This window comes from Scyliorhinus canicula, chromosome 10, assembly GCF_902713615.1.
Source record: "Scyliorhinus canicula chromosome 10, sScyCan1.1, whole genome shotgun sequence".
NCBI classification, from domain to species: domain Eukaryota; kingdom Metazoa; phylum Chordata; class Chondrichthyes; order Carcharhiniformes; family Scyliorhinidae; genus Scyliorhinus; species Scyliorhinus canicula.
In genome coordinates, this window is record NC_052155.1 from 10,150,929 (window position 1) to 10,177,186 (window position 26,258).

Here is a 26,258-nt window from a genome sequence, read left to right on the forward strand (position 1 = left end):
TAAGGGATACCGGCTGTGGTCTTGGCTAATGACACCAGACCCAGCGCCACTACCCGTGTCAGCGGCAGGCTCTGCGGCCCCTGTCCTGTCTCCTCAGTGGGGTCTACTGTGGGTCTCCTCATTGGGTGGGTTTATTTGTTATCAGTAGGGTGGCACCTGGTTATGTGGTGCAGAGGGTCACGGTGTGCCACCAATCACCTCCACGCTCGGAGGCTTGTGCGTGGGCAGATCCTACAGATGGGGGTGAGGCAGGGAAGTGTGCGGGCGCTGGGAGCGTTGCTGCCGTGTGAGGTGGGTCCTGGGCGTGACACACAGGGTTGTCGGGGGCAGGGTGGACGGGAGTGGGAGCAGCAGGGTGGGCAGGCAGGGCTTGGAGACAGCTGGTGGTCCTGCGGAGGGGGGCGAGCTGACAGTGTGACTGGTGAGGCCTCTGGGGGGGGGGAGGGGCAGTATTGGGGGGGCAGTGGGGGGGGGGGGCGGAGCAGTATGGGGGGAGGGGCAGTATGGGGGGGGGGGAGGGGCAGTATGGGGGGGGGGGAGGGGCAGTATGGGGGGGAGGGGGGGCTTTTCAGGGAGAAAATAGAATCCTGGGCGACTGTGGGGAGATTTGGAAGAAATTGGGCGTGGCGATGAGAACAGCTGAACTTGTTGTGAATTCCCCAAATCTGCTCCCCACAGAGAAACCGAGAGGAAAATGTACTTGCCCCGAATTCCCGGAAAGACTTTATACAAACACATTAGGGGAGGGGGATTTCCCAGATCAACAAGTAAAAGTCAGCGCACCAGGAACACAGCCGCAGTTTCACTTTGCCTGTCCTGTGGACCTGGGGCTTAATTCCATCTCTGGCTTCATTCAGCATTCCCTGCAGAGGGATGGGCTCAGCCCAGGGCCGCTTCCCGACTGAACCCACCCTGCACATGGAGCACATACTCCCGGAGGAAGCGCAGGATTTTGAATGCCCCATCTGTTTGCAGGCGCTGGAGAGACCGATCAGAACAAAGTGTGGACATGTGTAAGTAACCTTTCGGAAACTGACATGGGGAGGCGGAGAGTGGAGCTGGTTTGAAATTTCACCCTTTCCCTCTGGGCTCCAGTCGCTTGTTCCCGGTTCTGCCCGATTGCCGCTTGCTCTCCTGGGAGAATCTGGGAAAAGTCTACAATTGATACAGGTCTTCAAAATCCTGAGTGGGGGTGGGGGGTGGGGGGGGGGGGGGGGGGAAGGAACTGCTCCTGCTCTCTGGAAGCTGGCTGAAGTCTAGGGGGGCACTGATTTATAATAATCTTTATTATAATCTTGTCACAAGATTATAAGGGGCTGGTTTAGCACACTGGGCTAAATCGCTGGCTTTTAAAGCAGACCAAGGCAGGTCAGCAGCACGGTTCAATTCCCATACCAGCCTCCCCGAACAGGTGCCAGAATGTGGCGACTAGGGGCTTTTCACAGTAACTTAATTGAAGCCTACTCATGACAATAAGCGATTTTCATTTTCATTTTCATTTCAAGTAGGCTTGCAATAACGCTGCAATGGTGTGACTGAAAATCCCCTAGTCGCCACATTCCGGCGCCTGTCCGGGTACACAGAGGGAGAATTCAGAATGTCCAATTCACCTAACAAGCACGACTTTCGGGACCTGTGGGAGGAAACCGGAGCACCCGGAAGGAAACCCACGCAGAGACGGGGAGAACGTGCAGACTCCGCACGGGCAGCGACCCAAGCCGGGAATCAAACCCGGGAACCTGGAGCTGTGAATCCACAGTGCTAACCACTGTGCCACCGTGCCGCAGGTGGTTGGCAAAAGAAACCTTCCTATAGCAGGAGGGGGTAGGACCTGGGGGTGCATTGCCCGAGAGTGTGGGGGGAAAACAGGTCAAACCGTGACTTTTGAACAGGAATTTGATAACTTTCCGGCAAGAGGGCAATTGCAGGGTCAATGGGAAATTATGGGGGTGCGGGGCGGATGGGGGTGGGGGTACGGGGGGATGGGGGTGGGGGTGTGGGGGGGGATGGGGAGGGGGCGTGGCGGTGAGAGTAGAACTGAGTTGGTATTGCACTGAGTAAGGAGTAGTGGCCCAGAATAGCCCCTATGCTGTAACCCAGTGTTATTTTGGTTGCGAATAGATATGATCAGATAATACCCAACTTAAAAAATGCCCGATTTGCTTTAATACCTGATAAAGTTGATTGAACTGTTTCTTCTGGCTGGTGGCTGACCTGTACTTGCACACACAGATTGATCTGATAACAGATAGCTCGGAGGGAATGGGAGTGGGAAAGTGAGTGGACAATGCTTGCAGGAGCTTAAAGTCCATCTGTGGACTTGTTTAAAAAAAGCAGGAGACAAAGTAATTCATATTGAGGTCAATCTGAGGTCCACAGAAGGAGACCATTCGGTCCAAACTACCAATGCTATCTCTTTCAAGAGCTATCTGACCAGGTCCACTCCCCTTGCTCTTTCTGCCTATCCCTGGAAATGATTCATTTTTATCTTCCCTCTGTCGACATGTAAGTAAAATCAGTGTATTTACATCCTAATGGAATATACTTTTAATTGATAAAACATCACAATATCTATATTTTGCGGACTGTGTTTTGTTTTTAAGAGTTGGTACTTATTTTAAATTGAACGGTGGAGTTGGAATTCTAACGTGGCTGTGTGCTAGTTCAGGTGTAAGACAAGAGCAAGGAATGCCAATTTAACAGTGAGCGGCCCAGAGGAGGTGGTGGTCATCCAGCGATAGATCGGAGTTCAAACCCCACAATGGTGGCTGGTCAAATTAAAATTTGAGCAGAGAAATTGAAAAGCTAGTCGCAGTAATGGTGATCATGCAGCTATTATCGTTTGCTGTAAAAACCCATCTGGCTCGCCAAGGAAATCTGCCATCCTTACCTGACCTGGCCTCCACGTGACTTCAGATCCGTAATGTGGCCGACTCATAACTACTCTGAAATGTCTGGACAAGCCATTCCTTTCCAAGGGCAATAAAGGGCATCCTTGACGGGATCACCAACATCCCATGGAAGAATTAGAAAGTGCGGGCTGGGTTAGGGGCAGTAGCCGCCCTTCTCGGATGACACAAAGATTGGCCGGGAGGTTAACAGTGAAGTTGAGGGTCTTGGGTTCCAGGAAGATACGGACGGGATGGTCAAACGGGCAGAAAAGTGGCCGATGGAATTTAACCCTGAGAAGTGTGAGGTGATGCACTTTGGAAGGAGTAATGTGAGAACGACATATTCAATGAATGGCCTGACACTGGGAAGTTCCGAGGAACAAAGAGACCTTGGCGTGTATATTCATAGATCCTTGATGGCAGAAGGGCAGGTTAATAGGATGGTGAGGCATATGGCACACTTGCTTTTATTAATCGAGGCATAGATTACAAAAGCAGGGAGGTCAGAATGGAGCTGGATAGAACTTTGGTGAGGCCACAGCTGGAGTACTGGAGTACTGGAGTCTGATCGCCACAGTATAGGAAGGATGTGATTGCACTGGAGGGGGTGCAGAGGAGATTCACCGGGATGTTGCCTGGGATGGAACATTTATGAAGAGAGATTGGATAGGTTAGGGTTGTTTTCATTGGAGCAGAGAAGACTGAGGGGTGACCTGATCGAGGTGGACAAGATTATGAGGGGCATGGTCAGGGTGGATAGGGAGCAGCTGTTCCCCTTAGTTGAAGGGTTGGTCACGAGGGGGACACAAGTTCAAGAAGAGGGGCAGGAGGTTTAGGGGATATGTAAGGGAAAACCTTTTTACCCAGAGGGTGGTGACGGTCTGGAATGCACTGCCTGGGAGGGGGGTAGGGGCGGGTTGCCTCACATCCTTTAAAAAGTACTTAGATGAGCACTTGGCACGTCATAACATTCAAGGCTATAGGCCAAGTGCTGACTCGATTTGGTAGGTAGGTCAGGTGTTTTCCACGTGTCGATGCAGACTCGATGGGCCGAAGGGCTTCTTCTATGCTGTGTGATTCTGTGATTGTTAGGAATATAGGCACTCAATAATGACCCAACTCTTCCTTAGTCGTAGAGTTTTGCAACACAGAAAGAGGCCCGTTGGCCCGCCTTGTCTGTGCCAGCCCTTAAGTACCTATCTATTCTAATCCCACTTTCCAGCACTTGTTCCACTGCCTTGTATGATCTGGCATTTCAAGGGTTCATCTAACCGCTTCTTAAATGTTGTGAGGGTTCCCATCTCTACCATCCTTTCAGGCAGCGAGTTCCAGATTCCCACCACTCTCTGGATGAGAATGTTTTTCCCCAAATCCCGTCTAAATCTCCTGCCCCTCAACTTAAATCTATGCCCCGTGGTTGTTGACCCCCTCTGCTAAGGGGGAAAGCTTCTTACTATCTACCCTATCTATGACCCTCATTAATTTGTGCCCCTCAATCAGGTCCCCCCTCAGCCTTCTCTGCTCTGAGTAAATGCAGCCCAGCCTAACCACTCAAGGGTATGTTTTTCAGACTGAGTTATAGAAAGGGGATATCCAACATGCCGAAAGATGCAGTGCTGACTTGAGCCAAATCCTTTTTACATAGCGAGTGGTTAGGAGCTGGAATGCGCTGCTTGAGAGGGTGGTGGAGGCAATGACGTGGCGTTATTGTCACTGGACTAGCAAACTGGATGAGTAAGCTCTTTCATTTTTATCAGTATGTTTGGCAAGTGCCTTTCATTGGAATATTGGAATTCCCCCCCCCCCCCCCCCCGCTCCCCTCCCACTGTGGGTGCACCTACGCCAGATGGACTTCAGAACTTCAACAAAGCGACTCACCACCACCTTCTTCAGGGGAGGCAGTGGCGTGGTGGCGTTTTCACTGGAATGGTAATCCGGAGACCCAGGCTAATATTCTAGGTTCGAATCCCACCAGGGCAGGGGTTGAAATTTGGATTCAATACAAATCTGGAATCAAAAGTCTAACGATGATCATGAAACCATTGCCAATGGTCGTAAAAACCCATCTGGTTCACTCGCGTCCTTTTAGGGAAGGAAATCTGCCGCCTTTGCCGGGTCTGGCCTCCACAGCCTCTAGTGGCTCTTTAGCTCACAGGGCTAATCGCTGGCTTTGAAAGCAGACCAAGCAGGCCAGCAGCACGGTTCGATTCCCGTAACAGCCTCTCTGAACAGGCAGCGGAATGTGGCGACTAGGGGCTTTTCACAGTAACTTCATTTGAAGCCTACTCGTGACAATAAGCGATTTTCATTTCATTTCATTTCACTTGACTCCAGGCCCACAGCAATGTACTTTTAACCCTTAAATGGCCGAACAAGCCACTCAGTTCAAAGGCAATTGGGGGATGGCTAACAAAGGCAGGCCTTGCTAATGATGGCCACATCCCATGGTCAAGTTAAAGAAAAGGCAAGTTCAGTCAAGGCTTTCAAGAGGGAATTGGATTATTATCTGATAAGGAAAATGTGCAGGATGGCGGGGGGGGGGGAGTGGCACTAGGCGGATTGTCCCTACAGAGGGCTGGCACCGATGCAGCAGGCTGAATGGCCTCCTACTGTGCTATAATTGCTTCCATGAGACATTAGAAGAGGTGACCATACGTCTGTTCAAACAAGTTCTGAAGGAGGGAGGAGGAAATACATAGATACATACAGTGCAGAAGGAGGCCATTCGGCCCATCGGGTCTGCACCGACCCACTTAAGCCCTCACTTCCACCCTATCCCCATAACCCAATAACCCCTCCTAACCTTTTCTGAAGGGCAATTTAGCCTGGCCAATCCACCTAACCTGCACGTCTTTGGACTGGGGGAGGAAACCGGAGCACCCGGAGGAAACCCACACAGGCACGGGGAGAACGTGCAGACACCGCACAGACAGTGACCCAGCGGGGAATCGAACCTGGGACCCTGGCGCTGTGAAGCCACAGTGCTATCCACGTGTGCTACCGTGGTGCCCAATAGAGAAGGGGAGAGGTTGAGGGAGGGAAGATCAGATCAGGGCCCAGGCAACTGAATGCACCAGTTGTTAACAGTGTGTTAATTATATAGTTTATACTGTTCAGATATGCAGCTGCAGTGCACTGTTTGATAACGTACGTATGACTAGGGGATGCCTGGGAGACTCAGGGTTAGAGGAAGAGGTACGGGATTGATCAGAGTAAATAAACACTTTGTTCAGTGAAGTTCTTTGTGTTGCTTATGACTTCACCAACCAGCCAATCTTGTTACCAACAGCGATTTAAACTCGAGGGTATGAAAGAGGGCAGAATGAGAGGGGTACAGGGACCTTGGAGGGTTATGGGGCTGGTGCAGATTTCCGAGCTAGAGAAGGGCTAAAGTCATGGCGGAATTTATAACAAGGGTAAGAATTTTTAAATTGTGATGTTGTAGGACTGGGGGCTGGGGGTCAGTATAGGTCAGAGAGCACAAGGGGGACACGAACAAGCTTAATATTGCTGACTATTGAACAATGGATCAGTGGAGCATAACATCTGATAGGATGTGTCACTTTACCGTAACGTTCCACCAGTGACCTTGAGTTTGTATGTTAAATACTGAATCTCCATCACGGTCAGTAGACATTCGTTTTGATTCTGCATCCTGTACACACTCAGTATCCTGTACACACTCTGTATCCTGTACACACACTGTATCCTGTACACACTCTGTATCCTGTACACACTCTGTATCCTGTACACACTCTGCATCCTGTACACACTCTGTATCCTGTACACACACTGTATCCTGCACACACTCTGTATCCTGTACACACTCAGTATCCTGTACACACTCTGTATCCTGTACACACTCTGTATCCTGTACACACACTGTATCCTGTACGCACTCTGTATCCTGTACGCACTCTGTATCCTGTACACACACTGTATCCTGTACACACTCAGTATCCTGTACACACTCTGTATCCTGTACACACTCTGTATCCTGTACACACACTGTATCCTGTACGCACTCTGTATCCTGTACACACTCTGTATCCTGTACACACTCTGTATCCTGTACACACACTGTATCCTGTACACACTCTGTATCCTATACGCACTCTGCATCCTGTACACACTCTGTATCCTGTACACACTCTGTATCCTGTACACACTCTGTATCCTGTACGCACTCTGCATCCTGTACACACTCTGTATCCTGTACACACTCTGTATCCTGTACACACTCTGTATCCTGTACACACTCTGTATCATGTACACACTCTGTATCCTGTACACACACTGTATCCTGTACACACTCTGTATCCTGTACACACTCTGTATCCTGTACACACACTGTATCCTGTACACACTCTGTATCCTGTACACACTACATGCTGTACACACTCTGTATCCTGTACACACTCTGTATCCTGTACACACTCTGTATCCTGTACACACTCAGTATCCTGTACACACTCTGTATCCTGTACACACTCTGTATCCTGTACACACACTGTATCCTGTACACACTCTGTATCCTATACGCACTCTGCATCCTGTACACACTCTGTATCCTGTACACACTCTGTATCCTGTACACACTCTGTATCCTGTACACACTCTGTATCCTGTACGCACTCTGTATCCTGTACGCACTCTGTATCCTGTACGCACTCTGTATCCTGTACACACTCTGTATCCTGTACACACTCTGTATCCTGTACACACTCTGTATCCTGTACACTCTCTGCATCCTGTACACACTCTGCATCCTGTACACACTCTGCATCCTGTACACACTCTGCATCCTGTACACACTCTGTATCCTGTACACACTACATGCTGTACACACTACATGCTGTACACACTCTCTATCCTGTACACACTCTCTATCCTGTACACACTACATGCTGTACACACTCTCTATCCTGTACACACTCTCTATCCTGTACACACTACATGCTGTACACACTACATGCTGTACACACTACATGCTGTACACACTCTGTATCCTGTACACACTACATGCTGTACACACTACATGCTGTACACACTACATGCTGTACACACTCTGTATCCTGTACACACTCTGTATCCTGTACACACTCTGTATCCTGTACACACTACATGCTGTACACACTACATGCTGTACACACTACATGCTGTACACACTACATGCTGTACACACTACATGCTGTACACACTCTGTATCCTGTACACACTCTGTATCCTGTACACACTCTGTATCCTGTACACACTCTGTATCCTGTACACACTCTGTATCCTGTACACAGTACATGCTGTACACACTACATGGTGTACACACTACATGCTGTACACATGGTTGGAATTAGTTCTACCTAAGTGTACAAAGTGACATATAGCTGAGAGAATTGACCTCTGCCACCTCACATTCCACCAAAATGTCTCGTTGAATAGTAGTTGCTCTTTCCAGTCCAACACTCGCATAAATTCCTGAACCAGTGGGCAATTCCCCAATGCCTACGTCCAAACTATTCCTACCTTTAACCCCCAATTCTGGAGGCCACATTTCAGGAAGGATGTCAGGTCCTTAGAAAGGGCGCAGAGGGGATATAGCTGAACAATAGAAAGGACGTGGATTCAGTCACATGGGGGAACGAGGGAAGTGCAGAAAAGATTCAGAGGAGGTTTAGTGGACGTATTCAAAATCACAAATGGTTTTGATACGAGTGAGGAGATTTAATACGATTTGCGGGAATTGGGGGCAAGGGACTTTTCACAGTAACTTAATTGAAGCCTACTTGTGACAATAAGCGATTATTATTATTATAATAAGGATAAAGGTGGCCTGAATGTTTTACACAGTGTGACGCTGTGATCTGAAAGGTGCTGCCTGAAAGGGTGGTGGATGCAGATTAATAGCAACTTTCAAAAGGAAATTGGATAAATAATTGCAGAGGGAAACAGGGCAGGAGTAAGAGACGTGGAGTGCAGCTAATTGGATTGTTCCTTCAAAGAGCTAGCACAGGCAGGATGGGCCAAATGGTCTCCTCATGTGCTGTATCATTCATTAATTGTGAAGAGCAGTGGTCCTATCACTGATCTCCGTGAGACTCTATTGGCAATTATCCCCTTGGTGGCAGGATTGGGACTAGAAAAAGAAGGCTCGAGGAGATAAATCCGCAAGAGGTTTGTTTCGACAACAGAAGGAAAGGCCACTACGCGGTTTACAGCTCCATGGTCCCAAACCATTTTCAGAGCCCCAGCTGATGAGCCTCCGTCCATTAACGGGGAAGCTCGTTGATGCACTATCAATAGACCACAGAAGCGAAGTTGTCGTCCGAAACTGAAGGCTTTAATAGACAAGATGTTTCCCCAGCAGCTCAGGTACAGAAAGGAAGCTGTGGGGGAAACACGGGCTCTTATACCCCGCCTTACTGGGCGGAGCTACCTTCCAGCTCTAACCAATGGGTGACTAGTGGGAAGTTGTGTGTGGAGGCTGAGGAGATAAGCGAGATACTAAATGAATACTTTTCGTCAGTATTCACTCAGGAAAAATATAATGTTGTGGAGGAGAATGCTGAGACCCAGGCTATTAGAATAGATGGCATTGAGGTGCGTAGGGAAGAAGTGTTGGCAATTGTGGACAAGGTGAAAATAGATAAGTCCCCGGGGCCTGATGGGATTTATCCTAGGATTCTCTGGGAAGCCAGGGAAGAGATTGCTGAGCCTTTGGCTTTGATTTTTATGTCATCATTGGCTACAGGAATAGTGCCAGAGGACTGGAGGATAGCAAATGTGGTCCCTTTGTTCAAGAAGGGGAGTAGAGGCAACCCCGGGTAACTATAGGCCGGTGAGCATCACGTCTGTTGTGGGTAAAGTCTTGGAGAGGATTATAAGAGATACGATTTATAATCATCTAGATAGGAATAATATGATTAGGGATACTCAGCATGGTTTTGTGAAGGGTAGGTCATGCCTCACAAACCTTATCGAGTTCTTTGAGAAGGTGACTGAACAGGTAGACGAGGGTAGAGCAGTTGATGTGGTGTATATGGATTTCAGTAAAGCGTTTGATAAGGTTCCCCACGGTCGGCTATTGCAGAAAATACGGAGGCTGGGGATTGAGGGTGATTTAGAGATGTGGATCAGAAATTGGCTAGTTGAAAGAAGACAGAGGGTGGTGGTTGATGGGAAATGTTCAGAACGGAGTTCAGTTACGAGTGGCGTACCACAAGGATCTGTTCTGGGGCCGTTGCTGTTTGTCATTTTTATAAATGACCTAGAGGAGGGCGCAGAAGGTTGGGTGAGTAAATTTGCAGACGACACTAAAGTCGGTGGAGTTGTAGACAGTGCGGAAGGATGTTGCAGGTTACAGAGGGACATAGATAAGCTGCAGAGCTGGGCTGAGAGGTGGCAAATGGAGTTTAATGTGGAGAAGTGTGAGGTGATTCACTTTGGAAAGAATAACAGGAATGTGGAATATTTGACTAATGGTAAAATTCTTGGTAGTGTGGATGAGCAGAGGGATCTCGGTGTCCATGTACATAGATCCCTGAAAGTTGCCACCCAGGTTGATAGGGTTGTGAAGGAGGCCTATGGTGTGTTGGCCTTTATTGGTAGAGGGATTGAGTTCCGGAGCCATGAGGTCATGTTGCAGCTGTACAAAACTCTGGTACAGCCGCATTTGGAGTATTGCGTACAGTTCTGGTCGCCTCATTATAGGAAGGACGTGGAAGCTTTGGAACGGGTGCAGAGGAGATTTACCAGGATGTTGCCTGGTATGGAGGGAAAATCTTATGAGGAAAGGCTGATGGACTTGAGTTTGTTTTCATTAGAGAGAAGAAGATTAAGAGGTGACTTAATAGAGGCATACAAAATGATCAGAGGGTTAGATAGGGTGGACAGTGAGAGCCTTCTCCCGCGGATGGAGGTGGCTAGCACGAGGGGACATAGCCTTAAATTGAGGGGTAATAGATAGAGGTCAGAGGTAGGTTTTTTACGCAAAGAGTGGTGAGGCCGTGGAATGCCCTACCTGCAACAGTCGTGAACTCGCCAACATTGAGGGCATTTAAAAGTTTATTGGATAAGCATATGGATGATAATGGCATAGTGTAGGTTAGATGGCCTTTAGTTTTTGACTTCCCATGTCGGTGCAACATCGAGGGCCGAAGGGCCTGTACTGCGCTGTATCGTTCTATGTTCTATACCATTGGGCCAATGAGCAGCGAGCCTTCTCCACCAATGGTGTCTCGGCATTGCTAGTTACCGTAATACCTCTAGTCATACTACCACACTCGTATTCCAGGAGTCCCACGGGGAAATCCCATGGGGTAACCCCTGGATCTCGTGAGGGTTATTACAGGCACCATGAATATGGGAATTGAACCGTGCTGCTGGCCTGCCTTGGTCTGCTTTAAAAGCCAGCAATTTAGCCCAGTGTGCTAAACCAGCCCCTATGGAACTATCTTCTCGTTGTCCACTCTATCAAACACCTTCATAGCCGTAAAGATCTCATTCAGGTCACCACCATGCCTCCCAATACACCCCCACTTCCCCCCCCCCCCAGCCAAGCCTTTCCGTCCGATCAGAAAGCAACCCCAGCTTTATTGTGTCTCTGTATTTTTTTCCTTGTAGCTTCTGTGAAGCATGCCACTTTCGAAACTTCCAACTAAATTCTGGGAAATGTCCTCTGTGCCGGAAAGCCACGTCTCGCATCGAGCAACAAGCAACAGACATTTTGATACAGATGATGACCAAGCAGGCAAAATGCAGAGGTTGCCACGTTGAGGTTAGTCCATGCGAGGCACGTGCTTGGTGTTTCGACCACATTTGCTGGGTTCAGTTGCAGAGGTTCATCTCATCTCGGCATTTGCAGTTTGAACAAAGTCGAAGGGGTTTCTCACGATTAAGGCGGGATTTTCCAGCCCCGCCCTCCCCGGGACCAGACGTTCCTGCCGCACGTTAACTGTCCTTTTGCTGGTCTGCTGCATTGTCCGTCCCGCCTGCAATGAGGGTAGATACAATCTCTGTTGATAGGGGTGTTTAGGCTTAGGGATAAAAGGTCTAAAGATTAGAGCTGGATCTCTCAGGAGCAAAATTAAGAAACACTTGGACACTCAAAGAATGGGAGAAGTTTGGAATCTCTTCCGCAATTGGCAATTAATGGGCGGGATTCTCTCAGCCCGGAGCTGGGCCGGACAATCCCCGTGACCGGAGCGAATCGCACCACGCCGCCCGCCTGTGGAGAATCGGCGGCATTGCGCCACCCGTCAGGGGCCGATCTACGCAGCCCCCCTCCCCCTCCAATTCTCGGCCCAGGATGGGCCGAGCGGCTGTACCAAAAAACCCAAGTCCTGCCGGCGCCGTTCTAACCTGCTCTCAGCTGCCGGGACCTCAGCGTGGAAGGTTCCGGGGGCGGCCTGTGGAGGGGACCGCCCCCCTCTGTTGTGGCTTGGCCTGCGATCGGGGCCTACCGATTGGCGGGCTGGCCTCTGGGGCTGGGGGCTTCCTTTTCCTCCGCGCTGGCCCCTGTAGCCCTACGCCATGTTGCGTCGGGGCCGGCACGGAGAAGGGAGCCACTGCGCATGCGCGGTCCGCGAGACGCCCAGTTGACGCTGGGATCAGCAGCTGGGGCAGTGTGGGCCGCTCCAGTGCCTTCTGCCCCCCCTGTAGGAGCCAGAATTGCTGACCCTGAGGCCGTGTTGACGCCGTTGAGAAACGCGACGGAGTTTCCGACCGGGTTCCGACTTAGTCTCAGGATCAGAGAATCCTGCCCAATGTTCAGTCAATTGTTAACTTTAGATTTGAAATTGATAGACCTTTGTTACTTTAAGAGATGTTGGCAAAGACGGGTTTTTGGAGTGAAGCCTCAGATCAGTCATGAACTTACTGAATGGCGGTACAGGCTCGAGGGGATAAATGGTCTCCTCCTGTTCTTATATTGCGATGAGTAACGAAAGTGTTGGCTCTTATTCAGGTGTGTCTGATCAACATGAGAACACACACGAAAAGCTGCTCGGGTGACCTGGAGGAATGTGGTCCAGTACCGGATACCAATACACTACCTCAACCAACACCTGCCGCACACAGGTAAGCTTCTAACCTGCCAGGAGAACAGAGATCATTCCAAATAGAAAGGTCTGCCGTTTGATGTGATTCCGCCATTAGGCAGCACCCGCAGAAAAATCCCGAGTGCGCCAGTAGCCTGACCAACAACCAATTTGAGATAATCAGTCTCACGTGTAACGTGGCTCATTTGCACCTGCGAGAAGTGACACACAGTCATACACCGGGACCCATTCTCTGCAAACAAAAGGAACATGTTCAAGTCGTCGGCAAATTATCCAGGAGCCTGGGGGAGGCTATAGTTGCCCGTTATTTTCTCCATGGCAACAGGCTGGCAAATCAGAGTTGACTAGCTGACCAATCAGCAGCCTTTTCTCCTATAATGTAAATTGGTGGCAGCCTTTGAAATTTGGCATTCTTGCATTTGTTCTGATAAGTGCAAGATGAAAAGCTTCAGCAACATGGGCAAAATTCTCCCCTACCTGGCGGGGCGGGGGGTCCCGGCGTAGCGGAGTGGCGCCAACCACTCCGGCGTCGGGTCTCACCAAATTCCGCACCTTTATGAAAAATGAAATGAAAATCGCTTGTTGTCACGAGTAGGCTTCAATGAAGTTACTGTGAAAAGCCCCTAGTCGCCACATTCCGGCACCTGTCCGGGGAGGCTGGTACCTTTAGGGGCTAGACCCGCGCCGGAGTGGTTGGCGCCACGTCGACTGGCGCCAAAACCGGCGCCAACAGCCTTTGGCACCCGCCGGCCGGCGTCGGGGCTGGCCGAAAGGCCTTTGCCAGTCGGTGTGAGTCCGTGCATGCGCCGGGGCGTCAGCGACCGCTGACGTTACCACCGGCGCATGCGCGGTGGGGGGGTCTCTTCCGCCTCCGCCATGGTGGAGGCCGTGGTGGCGGCCATAGAAAAAGAGTGCCCCTACGGCACAGGCCCGCCCGCCGATCAGTGGGACCCGATCGCGGGCCAGGCCACCGTGGGGGCACCCCCCGGGGTCCGATCGCCCCGCGCCCCCCCAGGACCCCGGTGGCCCACTCGCGCCGCCAATCCCGCCGGCACAGAGGTGGTTCAAACCACGTCGGCGGGAGAGGCCTGTCAGCGGCGGGACTTCGGCCCATCGCGAGCCGGAGAATCGTCGCGGGTGGCCCGCCGACTGGCGGGGGGGGGGGGCACGCCGATCGGCGGGGCGTGATTCCCGCTCCCGCCGATTCCCGGGTGGCGGATAATTCCGGCCACAGCGGGGGTGGGATTTACGCCAGCCCCGGACGATTCCACGACCCTGTGGGGGGGTCGGAGAATTCTGCCCCATGTCTCCCTTTGCAGCAATATTCATCATATGGATGACACTATCTGATCATATGTTCACCCAGCCGTTCTGATGAGCGGGAGTAGGCTATCTGGCCCCTCGAGACTGCTCCGCTATTCAATAAGATCCTGGCTGATCTTTTTGTGGGCTCAGCTCTGCTTACCCACCCGCTCACCATAACCCTTAATCCCTTTATTGTTCAAAAGTCTATCTATCTTTCACCAGGCCATTAGATTCTGGGCAGCTTTGATTTGAGGTTAGTGCGAATGAAATCCCATACGTTGGTAAACCTAATTTAGTTCTTGGAAATAGTGCCTCTTTCTTTCTCAACACTTCATTAAGTATCCAGTCACTGGAGAAAACAGCCTTCATGTAATGTGACACTGTTTTATTAATGGTTTATTGGATTATGTACACGGATGATTACAAACCTGATACAGTAATTTCTTTGCAGTGTTAATGTAAACCCACTTGTGACACTAATGACGATTATTATTATTATTATGCAGTTAAAGTTGTGATGTTTCAATGATTCCTCCCACCCCCCTTTCCCGCTCAAGCAACCCACTCCTGTCAAAATCAGGGCCATGGGTTCCTACAGCACAGACCAAGGCCATTCAGCCTGGCATGCCTGTGCTAGCCAATTTAGTGCCACAGCCCAACTTGGTCCCTTTAACCCTCTTCAAGTACGTTCCCAATTGCCTTTTGACGTGCCTGAAGAATCTGCCACCAGTCGGCGTTCAGGCAGCGCCGTGAAGGTCCGCGCAACGTTCCGCGAGAAATAACGGCCGGAACCCTCCGGTGGTTGGGATTAATTTTTCTCGCCGGCAGCGCACCTCCCCGGCGTAGCCGATAGATGCTGGGAGGTCCGTCTTTTTTTTAAAATTTACAGTGCCCAATTGATTTTTTTCCCCAATTAAGGGGCAATTTAGCGTGGCCAATCCACCTACCCTGCACATCTTTGGGTTGTGGGGGCGAAACCCGCGCAGACACGGGGAGAATGTGCAAACTCCACACGGACAGTGACCCAGGGCCGGGATCGAACCTGGGACCTCGGCGCCATGAGGCAGCAAGGCTAACCACTGTGCCACCGTGCTGCCCAGGAGATTTGTCTTTAATAATAATAATAATAATAATAATAATCTTTATTAGTGTCGCAAGTAGGCTTACATTAACACTGCAATTCAGTTACTGTGAAATTCCCTGAATCTCCACATTCTGCCGCCTGTTAATAATAATAATAATAATCGCGTATTGTCACAAGTAGGCTTCAATGAAGTTACTGTGCAAAGCCCCCAGTCGCCACATTCCGGTGCCTGTTCGGGGAGACCGGTACGGGAATTGAACCGTGCTGCTGCCTTCTTCTGCATTACAAGCCAGCTATTTAGCCCAGTGTGCTAAACCAGCCCCCTATTCGGGTACACAGATGGAGAATTCAGAATGGCCAATTCGCCTAACAAGCACGTCTTTCGGGACTTACCCAGCTCACCACGCCTGGCGAGACATAACGCGATCTCGCGAGGTCGCGATCTGAATCCCGCCAATTGTGGGTGGGATCAGCATTTTGCAAATCGGGACATTGGAGCGAGGCAGCGATTCACACTCTACCACGCACTCCCATGATCCCCCACAAACCAGGACCAGGCGGACTTGTGCATGGGGGTCACCCAGGGCATCGGAGGCCCCCAGGGTGCTTGCCCTCTGGGCCGTGTGGTAACCTGCCATTGCCACCAGGCTGCCATTTTTCCCATGACCGGGATGGGGCCCGGGAGTGCCCTGTGTTTGTGAGGTGGGACGCAGGGGGGCCCCCGAGGACCCCCTTCTAGGTGAGTTGGGGCTTTGGGGGAAACCGGGGTTGCATGGGGGCGGTGGTTGGGAAATCGGGAGACCATTTACAAATTGCGCCCTGATTGCTTCCTGCATTGAGGGGTTCCGGCGAGCAGAACTCAGTGCAGGAAATGGGGGGAGGTGCCCTCCCCTCCCCCTTGCGGCCTCAGCTGCGGCCCCTCTGATTGGGCCAAGAGCTGGGAGGCGGGGTGTCAGGATTGGCTGCTGCCAAGAAGATTGCCGCCGGGGTCCTGCTGCTATGCTGCACAGTCCCGAGACCCCCCCAGTAAGTCGGGACATCCCGCATGACGGCCAAACGCCGGCCAGCGTTTCAAGCCTGTGAACCTTCTGCCACAAAAATTCATGGATAAGAGGAGGCTGGGAAGTATTCAAAACCATGAGGGGGTCTGGACCGAGTAGATAGGGAGAAACTGTTCCCATTGGTGAAAAGATCGAGGACAAGAGGCCACAGATTTAAGATAATTGGCAAAAGAAGCGAATGCGATGTGAGAAAAATGTGGGGTCTGGAATGCGCTGTCTGGAATTGTGGTGGGGGCCGGTTCAATCGCGACATTCAAGAGGGCGTTAGATGGTTACACTGGAAAGGAAACACCTTGCAGTGTTACGGGGAGAAGGCAGGAGAATGGCACCATGTGAAATGCTCATTCGGAGAGACACGATGGGCCGAATGGCCTCCTTCTGCGCGGTAACAATTCTGCGATGTGCAGCAAGTTTCTGAATGTTGTATTTGAAGTGGTTTTGGATATGTTAGCTGCTGCTCTTTTATCAAAAACAATATAACCGAGCGATTTTTTTTCTATTTTCAAGGCCCATGGAAGCAAATACTTGGGCGTATACCTGCCCATATTGCCAAGCAAGGAGCTCTGATGAAGAGGACTTGATAACACACTGTTCTGCATATCATTATAATGACCGTCGGCGAGTGGTAGGTGCTTGAATATTGCTTTGATGTACTGCATCTTTCCTGACCTGCGCAAGTCTGAATGCTGTTGCAGCCAATGAAGCACCATGAAAGAGATCATGCAATTCTTCCACTTTTTATTTCCAACTCAGATAAGCTCCCGATTAAAGGAAGCTGATGTAGTGCTTTAAAAGCCATGAGTATGGAGTTTAATTCCCTGGAAAATTCACTCTTAACTCTTGTGTAATTTTCTCCATCACGCTCTGTTGATAGGGGCTGGTTTAGCTCACTCGGCTAAATCGCTGGCCAGCAGCACAGTTCAATTCCCGTACCAGCCTCCCCGGACAGGCGCCGGAATGTGGCGACTAGGGGCTTTTCACAGTAACTTCATTGAAGCCTACTCGTGACAATAAGCGATTTTCATTTTTTCATTTTTTTCTTTGGGTTGTCGGGGTCAGACCCACGCAGACACGGGGAGAATGTGCAAACTCCCCACGGACAGTGACCCAGGGCCGGGATCGAACTTGGGTCCTCAGCGCCATGAGGCAGCAGTGCTAACCACTGCGCCACTTTGCTGCCCACATTATCGATTCAGCTTGACCGTTGCTACGGGTGATCTGTTGGAGGATCAATTATGTTTCTTGTTGATTTGTTTTCTTTTATTTATTTATGGGAGGCTGGCGTCGCTGGCTAGGCCAGAATTGATTGCCCATCCCTAATTGTCCTTGAGAAGGTGGTGGTGAACTGCCTTCTTGAAACGCTGCAGTCTGTGTGGTGTAGGTCCACCCACACTGCTGTTAGGGAGTTCCAGGATTTGACCCAGCGGCAGTGAAGGAACAGCCAATATATTTTTAAATCAGAATGGTGCATAGCTTGGAGGGGAACCTCCAGGTCATGGGGCTCCCATGCATCTGCCTTTGAGGTGGTAGAGGTCACGGGTTTGGAAGGTGCTGTCGAATCAGGCTTGGTGAGTTGCTGCAGTGCATCTTGTAGACGGTACATACAGTTGCTCCTGTTCTTCAGGGGCCCAGGGAATGAATGTTTAAAGTTGTGGATGGGATGCCTATCAAGTGGGCTGTTTTATCCTGGATGGTGTCGAGCTTCTTGACTGTTGCACTCACCCAGGCAAGTTAATGGAAGCCTACTTGTGACAAAATAGATTATTATTATTATTACACTCCTGAATGTGTTGGTGGCCAGACTTTGGAGAATCAGGAGGAGAGTTACTCACCGCAGGATTCCGAGTGTCTGAACTGCTCATGTAGCCACGGTATTTATATGGCTAGTCCAGTTCAGTTTCTGGCCAATGGTAACCCCCAGGATGTCCATTGGCTTAATCAAAAATTATTTAAATATTGTCTGCGAGGTTGTTTACATTGATGGAGAAGGATTGACTTGCACTTTCATCACACCTGGCATGAACATTAGACATCTCAAAGTACTTCACAATCAATGAGGTACTTTTGAGCTACTGTTGTGATGTGGGCAACACTGCAGCCACTGTTTACACAGCAAGCTGCTACAAATAGCAACATGATAATGACCAGATAGTCTGTTTTTAGTGATGATTGGCAGATGGATATTGACCAAGACATCGGCGATATATCCCCTACTCGCCTTGAATATAGTGCCACGTGATTTTATTATGCCCAACCTGAGAATCTAGAAGAGCCCATGGTTCAAACTCAGATCCAAAAGGCAATCGCTCTGACAATGCAGCACTCCCTCAGTTCCGCACCGGAGCGTCAGCCTTGATTTTTTTGGGGGCTCCAGCCGTGAGTTGGGAGTCAAACCCACATCACTGTGACTCCTAGATGGGAAGTAATATCAATGACCCTTTCGATATTTTCCACCTGAAACTTTGGGTTCTCGTCCTGTAGGTCTGTCCTATCTGTGCATCGATGCCATGGGGGGATCCAGGCTATCACAGCAGGAACTTCATGGCGCACCTTAACCTGCGACACCAATTCGAATATGAAAACTTTGTGGTGAGTGTCATTTCAGACCCTATTTATTGCCAGAGGATTCACTGAAAAGGTTTTTTATTACTTATTCATTCTTTGCATGTGGTATTGTTGGCTGGGCCAGCAATTGCTGCCCATTCCTTTTTCTTTTGAAAATATATTTTTATTAGGGTATTTGCAATTTTAAAAATAATAACAATGAAAGCGACATAAACATGGTGCAATAAACATTTCCACCCCCATCACAATCTTCACACACCCCAACCATACAACAGCAATCCGGCCCTCTCCCCACTCCCCTTTGGAATACTGCATCTGCTGACATTTTTCATTTTCCCCGAGGAAGTCGAAGAACGGCTGCCCCCTCCGGGTGAACCCGACCATTGACCCTCTTAAGGCGAACTTTATTTTCTCGAGACTGAGAAACCCAGCCATGTCACTAACCCAGGTCTCTACACTCGGGGGCTTCGAGTCCCTCCACATTAATAAGATCTGTCTCCGGGCTACCAGGGAGGCAAAGGCCAAGACGTCGGCCTCTTTCGCCCCCTGGACCTCCCTGCTCTTCCGACACTCCAAAGATCACCACCTCTGGACTCGGCACCACCCGTGTTTTTAGCACCGTGGACATTGCCTGAGCAAAACCCTCTCAGCTTCGGGCATGCCCAAAACATGTGGACATGATTTGCTGGGCTTCCTGCCCACCTCGCACACCTATCCTCAACCCCGAAGAACTTACTCATCCTAGCTGCTGTCATTTGTGCCCAGTGAACTACTTTAAATTGTATCAGGCTAAGCCTGACTTATGATGAGGAGGTATTAACCCTGCTTACAGCATCCGCCCATAGCCCTGCCTCTATCTCTCCTCCTAGCTCATCCTCCCACTTGCCCTTAAGCTCCTCCACCGGGATTTTCTCCGATTCCAAAAGTTCCTGGTAAATATCTGAAACCTCCCCTCTCCCACCCATGTACTGGAAACTACTCTATCCTGTATCCCCCGTGGCGGCAGCAGCGGAAAGGCCGGCACCTGTTTTCTCAAGAAGTCTTGTACCTGCAAATACCTAAACCCATTCCCTGCTGGCAATTTAAATTTATCCTCCAAGGCATTCAAGCTGGGGAAGCTCCCATCTATAAATAGATCCCCCATCCTCCTAATTCCTGCCCTTTGCCACTCCGGAACCCACCATTCAGCCTACCCGGTACAAACCGATGGTTATTATAAATCGGGGTCCAAACTGATGTTCCCTCCACTCTCTTATATCTCCTCCATTGCCCCCAGATTCTCAGAGCCGCCGCCACCACCGGACTTGTGGAGTATCGGGCCAGTGAGAACGGAAGAGGTGCCGTTATCTGAGCTCCCAAACTTGTATTTGTTGTCCATTCCTAATTGCCCCTTGATAAGGGGGTGGTGAGCCGCCTTCTTGAACCGCTGCAGTCTATGTTGTTCAGGTACGCGGGAGGGAGTTCCACGATTTTGACCCAGCGACAGTGAAGGCACGGGAGCACAGTGGTTAGCACTGTTGCTTCACAGCTCCAGGTTCCGAGGTTCGATTCCCGGCTTGGGTCACTGTCTGTGCGGAGTCTGCACGTTCTCCCCGTCTGTGTGTGGGTTTTCTCCGGGTGCTCCGGTTTCCTCCCACAGTCCAAAGATGTGCAGGTTAGGGGGATTGGACATCTGGTGCACTGGTGGTGGAAGGACTGAATCGTAGAATCATAGAATGTACAGTGCAGAAGGAGGCCATTTGGCCTATCAAGTCTGCACCAGCCCTTGGAAAGAGCACCTGCCTGAGCCCACACCTCCACCCTATCTCCATAACCCAGTGCCCCCACCTAGCCTTTCTATTTTTTGGACACTAAGGGCAATCTAGCGTGGCCAATCCACCTAACCTGCCCGTCTTTGGACTGTGGGAGGAAACCGGAGCACCCGGAGGAAACCCGCGCAGACACGGGGAGAACGTGCAGACTCCACACAGTGAGCCAAGCCGGGAATCGAACCTGGGACCCTGGCGCTGTGAAGCAACTGTGCTAACCACTGTGCAACCGTCCCCCCCCCCCCCCCCTTTGAATTCACCTTGTCGATTGTTGTGAGCATTGACAGCAACATTGAATTGATTACACGTGGCCAGGAACACAAACACTGGCGAAGGTGTCTGTGTTTCCGACTGATGTACAGTCCTTCGCGGCGTAAAAAAAATAATCTAAATCTCAGGAGATCTGTTTGCGGAGGAGCCTAGAACATGAAACACTTCCTTTACATAAATCCATTCGACACAGGAGCAGAATGAAGCCATTTGGCCCATCGAGTCTGCTCCGCCATTCGATCATGGCCGATCCCAGCCTGGTCTAAATGAACTCCACCATCCTACCCGTTGTCCATAACCCTTCAACCCCATTACCAATTAATAATCTGTCTCACTCCTCCTTAAATTTACTCACTGTCCCAGCATCCACTGCACTCTGGGGTAGCGAATTCCACAGATTCACAACCCTTTGGGAGAAGTAGTTCCTCCTCAACTCGGTTTTAAATTTGCGACCTCTTATTCGAAGATTATGACTTCTCGTTCTGGAATGCCCCAGAAGAGGGAGCATCAGCTCCACGGCTACTTTAGCCAGATCTTTTATGATCTTGTATACCTTGATCTCCCTTCATTCTTCTAAACTCTAGAGAGTACAGGCCTAAAAGGTTCAGTCTCTCTTCGTACAACAAACCCTTCGTCCCTGAAATCAACCGAGTGAACCTCCTCTGAACGGTTTCAGATTATTCTGACTGAACAACAGTGCCACCTTGTGGATGTGCCAAGAGAAGCAGGGCGTCAATTCTGTGACAGATGGGTTTGTAACAGGTCCAGAAACACCTTTGTCTGAGATCGCAACTGTGAGCTCGTAACTATGAGTTGTTATACTGGGTTTATCTAACAAACGGAGTGAGGTCTTGCACATTTTATCCATAAATCCAAAAACGAAGAACATCCAAAAACTGCACTTTTTTGAACCTCCTCGAACGTTAATGCAGGAAGTCACTGACACAAGCGGACACGAACTCCACTGACAGCACCTAATCGTTCATGTGGCAGTCCCTGACCCGAGCTGTGATAAACCCCGCAAACACGGGCAGCACAGTAGTTAGCACAGTTGCTTCACAGCGCCAGGGTCCCAGGCTCAATTCCTGGCTTGGGTCACTGTGCGGAGTCTGCACGTTCTCCCCAGAGCACCCGGAGGAAACCCACGTAGAACGGGGAGAATGCGCAAACTCCACCTCAGTCACCTGCGGCTGGAGTTGAACCTGGGACCCTGGCGCTGTGAGACAGCAGTGCTAACCACCGTGCTGCCCGGTAAATTTTAACCCACAGGTTTCAGCGTTTTGTGATGCCCCACATCAAAAACCCAGTTCCAAATACGGTCAGGTGGCATGAAACATAAAATTCTAGTTAGAAAATGGTTCAAAGCGTGAGGAGATTTGGTAACTACTTTGTCTGTCCATTTCATTTGGGTTGGTAGGTGAGGGGAGGGGCGTAGTGGCGGGGGTCGGGGGGGGGGGGGGGGGAAAGAGGTCAGATGCCTCATGGTAGGGGAAAAGTCAGGGACTGGCATGGGAGATCTGAGCCTCGGAGGGAAGGGGAAGGGATTTGGGCATTTGAGGCCTGGATTGGTTGGGGACCTGAGGGTGAGAGTGGGACGTGGGTTTAATATCATTCACCTCCGCATAAAATTGCTCCTGATCAATGGAGCTGTTTGCGTCAGTTTCAAAGATACCGGGCGGAATTCTCCGCTTCCGGGAAAAAATCGGACGAGTTTCACGACGGCCTCGGAGGCCGCTCCTCGCCTCCTATTCTCCCCTCCCGGCGGGGCTAGGAGCGGTGCTCCGTAAATCTCGGCCGCGGGGGCGTCGCGCCGAGAATGACGCGGCCGGTGCGCCTAATGATGTCAGCCGCGCATGAGCAGGTTGCCCTGCTCCAACCCGCGCATGCGCGGCTGACATCATGACGCTGACGGCACGAACCCGCACATGCGCGGTGGCCGTCTTTCCCCTCAGCTGCCCCGCAAGACGTGGCGCTTGATCTTGCGGGGCGGCGGAGGGGAAATAGTGCGTCCGATTGAGACGCCGGCCCGACGATCGGTGGGCACCGATCGCGGGCCTGTCCCCTCCCGAGCACAGTCGTGGTGCTCTTTCCTTTCTAGGCCACCTACAAGCCCCAAACGGGCTTCTCACTCCCGATTCACGGCGGCACCGACCAGGTGTGTTTGCCGTCGTCGTGAAACGGCCGCGAACGGCCGGCCGCTCGGCCCATCCGGGTCGGAGAGCCACCGTTCGCCGTGAAAAACAGCGAGCGGCGATTCTTCCGAGCGGTTGGGGGGGGGGGGGGGGGGGGAGGATAGCTGGGGGCGCGAGGGGGGCGTGAATTTTGTCGGGGGGCCCTCCCGCGATTCTCCCACACCGCATGGGGAGCGGAGAATCGCGCCCACCAATTTTGTATTTACTTTCACTGCAGTTTTCTTCGACCTGGACAATATTCAAATTTTCCCCAGTGAAATATTCCCTTATCTGGTAAATGAAGGTCACAACAGGGAGCTTCTCTGGAATGGCCAATAAAACCATATCTGGAGCTTCCAATAATCCTGATATGCCCTCATACGCAAAGCTATTTGGAGTCTCATGGAGAGGTTAGACGCACTGGATATTGACGGAAGATGTAAATTATTTCTCCACCTGGATCCATCAAGTCCTGACTTGCTGGAGCCCCTGGGATTCGGAAAACCAGGTCATCCACCGCTAAAGTGAGGCTCATGGCCTCATTATCAAATCTAAAGCAGCAACCTATCTTTTTGGGTCAGGTCGGTCACCTGCCCCACCTTCACTGAATCATGGAATTTACAGTGTGGAAGGAGGCCATTCGGCCCATCGAGTTCCCACCTCAGTTGAAGCCGAAACGGTGGACTTGCATCAAAAATGGGATATTGAAGACTTGAATCTCACTCCACCTCCCTTAAACACGCCTGCTTTTAGCAATGGAAATTTCTCCCGGTATGATTCGGTGTAGCTGTTTATATTAACCAAACTGAATTATACACACCAGGGGATTGGCGGTTCTATTCCTGTTCAGTGTTGAGTTGGATCATTACAGGGAGGATAGTGTTATTCCAATGTAAACATTCCCAGCTCTGAGCTTGGGGACTGGAAAACCAGCTACAGTTACCAATCCACGTCACTCATGTAAGATATGTTTGCGTGGACATTTGCCCAGGATGTTTTGTGTTCATTCCTGAAATGTGGGCACCGCTGGCTAGATCAGCATTTGTTGCCATTTCCTAATTGCCCCTTGATGAGGCTGTGGTGGTCTGTTTTCTGGAACCGCTGTGGCCCATGTGGCGTAGGTACACCCACAGTGCTGTTAGGGAGGGAGTTCCAGGATTTTAACCCAGTGACTTTGAAGGAGCGGCCAATGTATCTCCAAGTCAGGATGGTGAGTGACTTGGAGGGGAACGTGCAGGTGATTGCGGGCGGCACGGTAGCACAGTGGTTAGCACTGTTGCTTCACAGCTCCAGGGTTCCAGGTTCGATTCCAGGCTTGGGTCACTGTCGGTGCAGAGTCTGCATGTTCCCCCGTGTCTGCATGGGTTTCCTCCGGGTGCTCCGGTTTCCTCCCACAAGTCCCGAAAGACGTGCTGTTAGGTGAATTGGACATTCTGAATTCTCCCTCTGTGTACTGAACAGGCGCCGGAATGTGGTGACAAGGGGATTTTCACAGTAACTTCATTGCAGTGTTAATGTAAGCCTACTTGTAACAATAAAGATTATTATTTTGTTCCCGTGGCCTTGACCTTTTAGGCGATAGAGGTCACAAATTTGGGAGATGCGGTTGGAGGGGCTTTGGGGAGTCTTGACATGATCTGGCTTGGTGTGGTTGCCCTGAATAGTCTAACTCAGATGGGTCAAATGTGTTACCCGGGGAACAGAATTATCCGGCCCACTGTGTGCTTTTAACGTGTGTACGGATGCTGCGATTCTGGATGAGCAATGCTTCTGTTTGTGCTTTAATAGTTGGGTGAGTGAGAGCTGGGGTTAGCACCAGAATTAACAAGACAGTGGGAAGTAGCCTCCCTCAGCCTGGACTTCTGACATAACCTTTGCACAGTGATGTACCATCAATTGAACGGGAGACGAGTTGCTGTACAAAAGTATGGCTTTAATCAGCTAGATGTTAGCCCTGCGGTCGATTACAGTAAATGGACGACCGCCGGGAGTACTGGGTATTTATACCCCGCCCTGGAGGCGGGGTTAACTCAGCCTCTCGACCAATCGGGGAGCCGTAACATGACTGGTCTCAACCAATCGGTCGAGAGGCACATGACCAACCAGGGCCAATGGTAAGCCGGTGTTCTGCACCAATGGCAGGCAGCTATGCTAATCATACCACCACACACAGTCCAGCAGGAGATGGCGTGTTGAAACCAAAAGCTCAGAGCAGCGGAGACACGGGATAAAGACTCACTCGGGGAACTGTTAACCTTAAAAATTGTTCTCTCGTTTCAGGATTTCAGTCAAGATGAAGAACTGATGATGCAAGACACCATCTTTAATTCATATCAGCATTTTGCTCAGATTCCATCTTAATAAAAGTTTCCAGCAGCAAATCACTCACTCCAATAAGAGATGAAATCATGCTTTGCACACCAGCCTTTGAAAAGTGAATTCACAATCAAGCATTAAATCACCTCATCTAAAATCCTGATTAAAATTGGTTTGGGATTCGTGTTTGAAACAATGGGAGGGCTTCCCGTTGGTGGGATCCTACAGTCCCAAACCGAAGGCGACCCACCGTGGCGGGCTCCCCACCGTGGCGGGCTCCCCACCGCGGCGGGCTCCCCACCGTGGCGGGCTCCCCACCGTGGCGGGACGGACGAGCTACGCTAAATACCGCAGACATCGACGGGTCGGGACGCCCAGTGTTCTTTCAGTCTGTTGAAAGTTGTCAATCTCAAAGCAACAATTTCTTGATAAATTGTATCAAATCTATTGAAGCTTCTATTTCTATAGATTTTTATTGTATATTTAATTGTAAATCTTCTCTTCCATGTGAATAATCAAGACATTATGGACTTTTTTTTCTGTATTCATTCACGGGATATGGGCGTCGTTGGCTGGACCAGCATTTACATAGAACATACATACAGTGCAGAAGGAGGCCATTCGGCACATCGAGTCTGCATGACCCACTTAAGCCCTCACTTCCACCCTATCCCCGTAACCCAATAACCCCTCCTAACCATTTTTGGACACTAAGGGCAATTTATCATGGCCAAT

At 50.5% G+C, this 26,258-nt stretch overlaps 1 protein-coding gene across 1 annotated transcript; it reads left to right on the forward strand.

Moving 5' to 3' along the window:
- The first annotated feature begins 727 nt into the window (after positions 1-727).
- Positions 728-25,588, forward strand: LOC119972219 (E3 ubiquitin-protein ligase RNF114). Its single transcript, XM_038808589.1, has 6 exons — positions 728-1,013; positions 11,508-11,661; positions 12,850-12,962; positions 16,901-17,018; positions 18,875-18,982; positions 25,488-25,588. The coding sequence occupies exons 1-6, from the start codon at positions 874-876 to the stop codon at positions 25,566-25,568; spliced, it is 714 nt and encodes a 237-aa protein (XP_038664517.1). The 5' UTR covers positions 728-873; the 3' UTR covers positions 25,569-25,588.
- Positions 25,589-26,258: the final 670 nt, after the last annotated feature.

What these genes read in the sequence shown, in the direction of transcription:
- LOC119972219 (XM_038808589.1), top strand. Translation starts at nt 874, where the DNA reads ATGGGCTCAGCCCAGGGCCGCTTCCCGACTGAACCCACCCTGCACATG. An exon ending in ATAATGACCGTCGGCGAGTG is followed by an intron (nt 17,019 to 18,874) that starts GTAGGTGCTTGA and finishes CTCGTCCTGTAG; the next exon opens with GTCTGTCCTATCTGTGCATC. An exon ending in TCGAATATGAAAACTTTGTG is followed by an intron (nt 18,983 to 25,487) that starts GTGAGTGTCATT and finishes CTCTCGTTTCAG; the next exon opens with GATTTCAGTCAAGATGAAGA.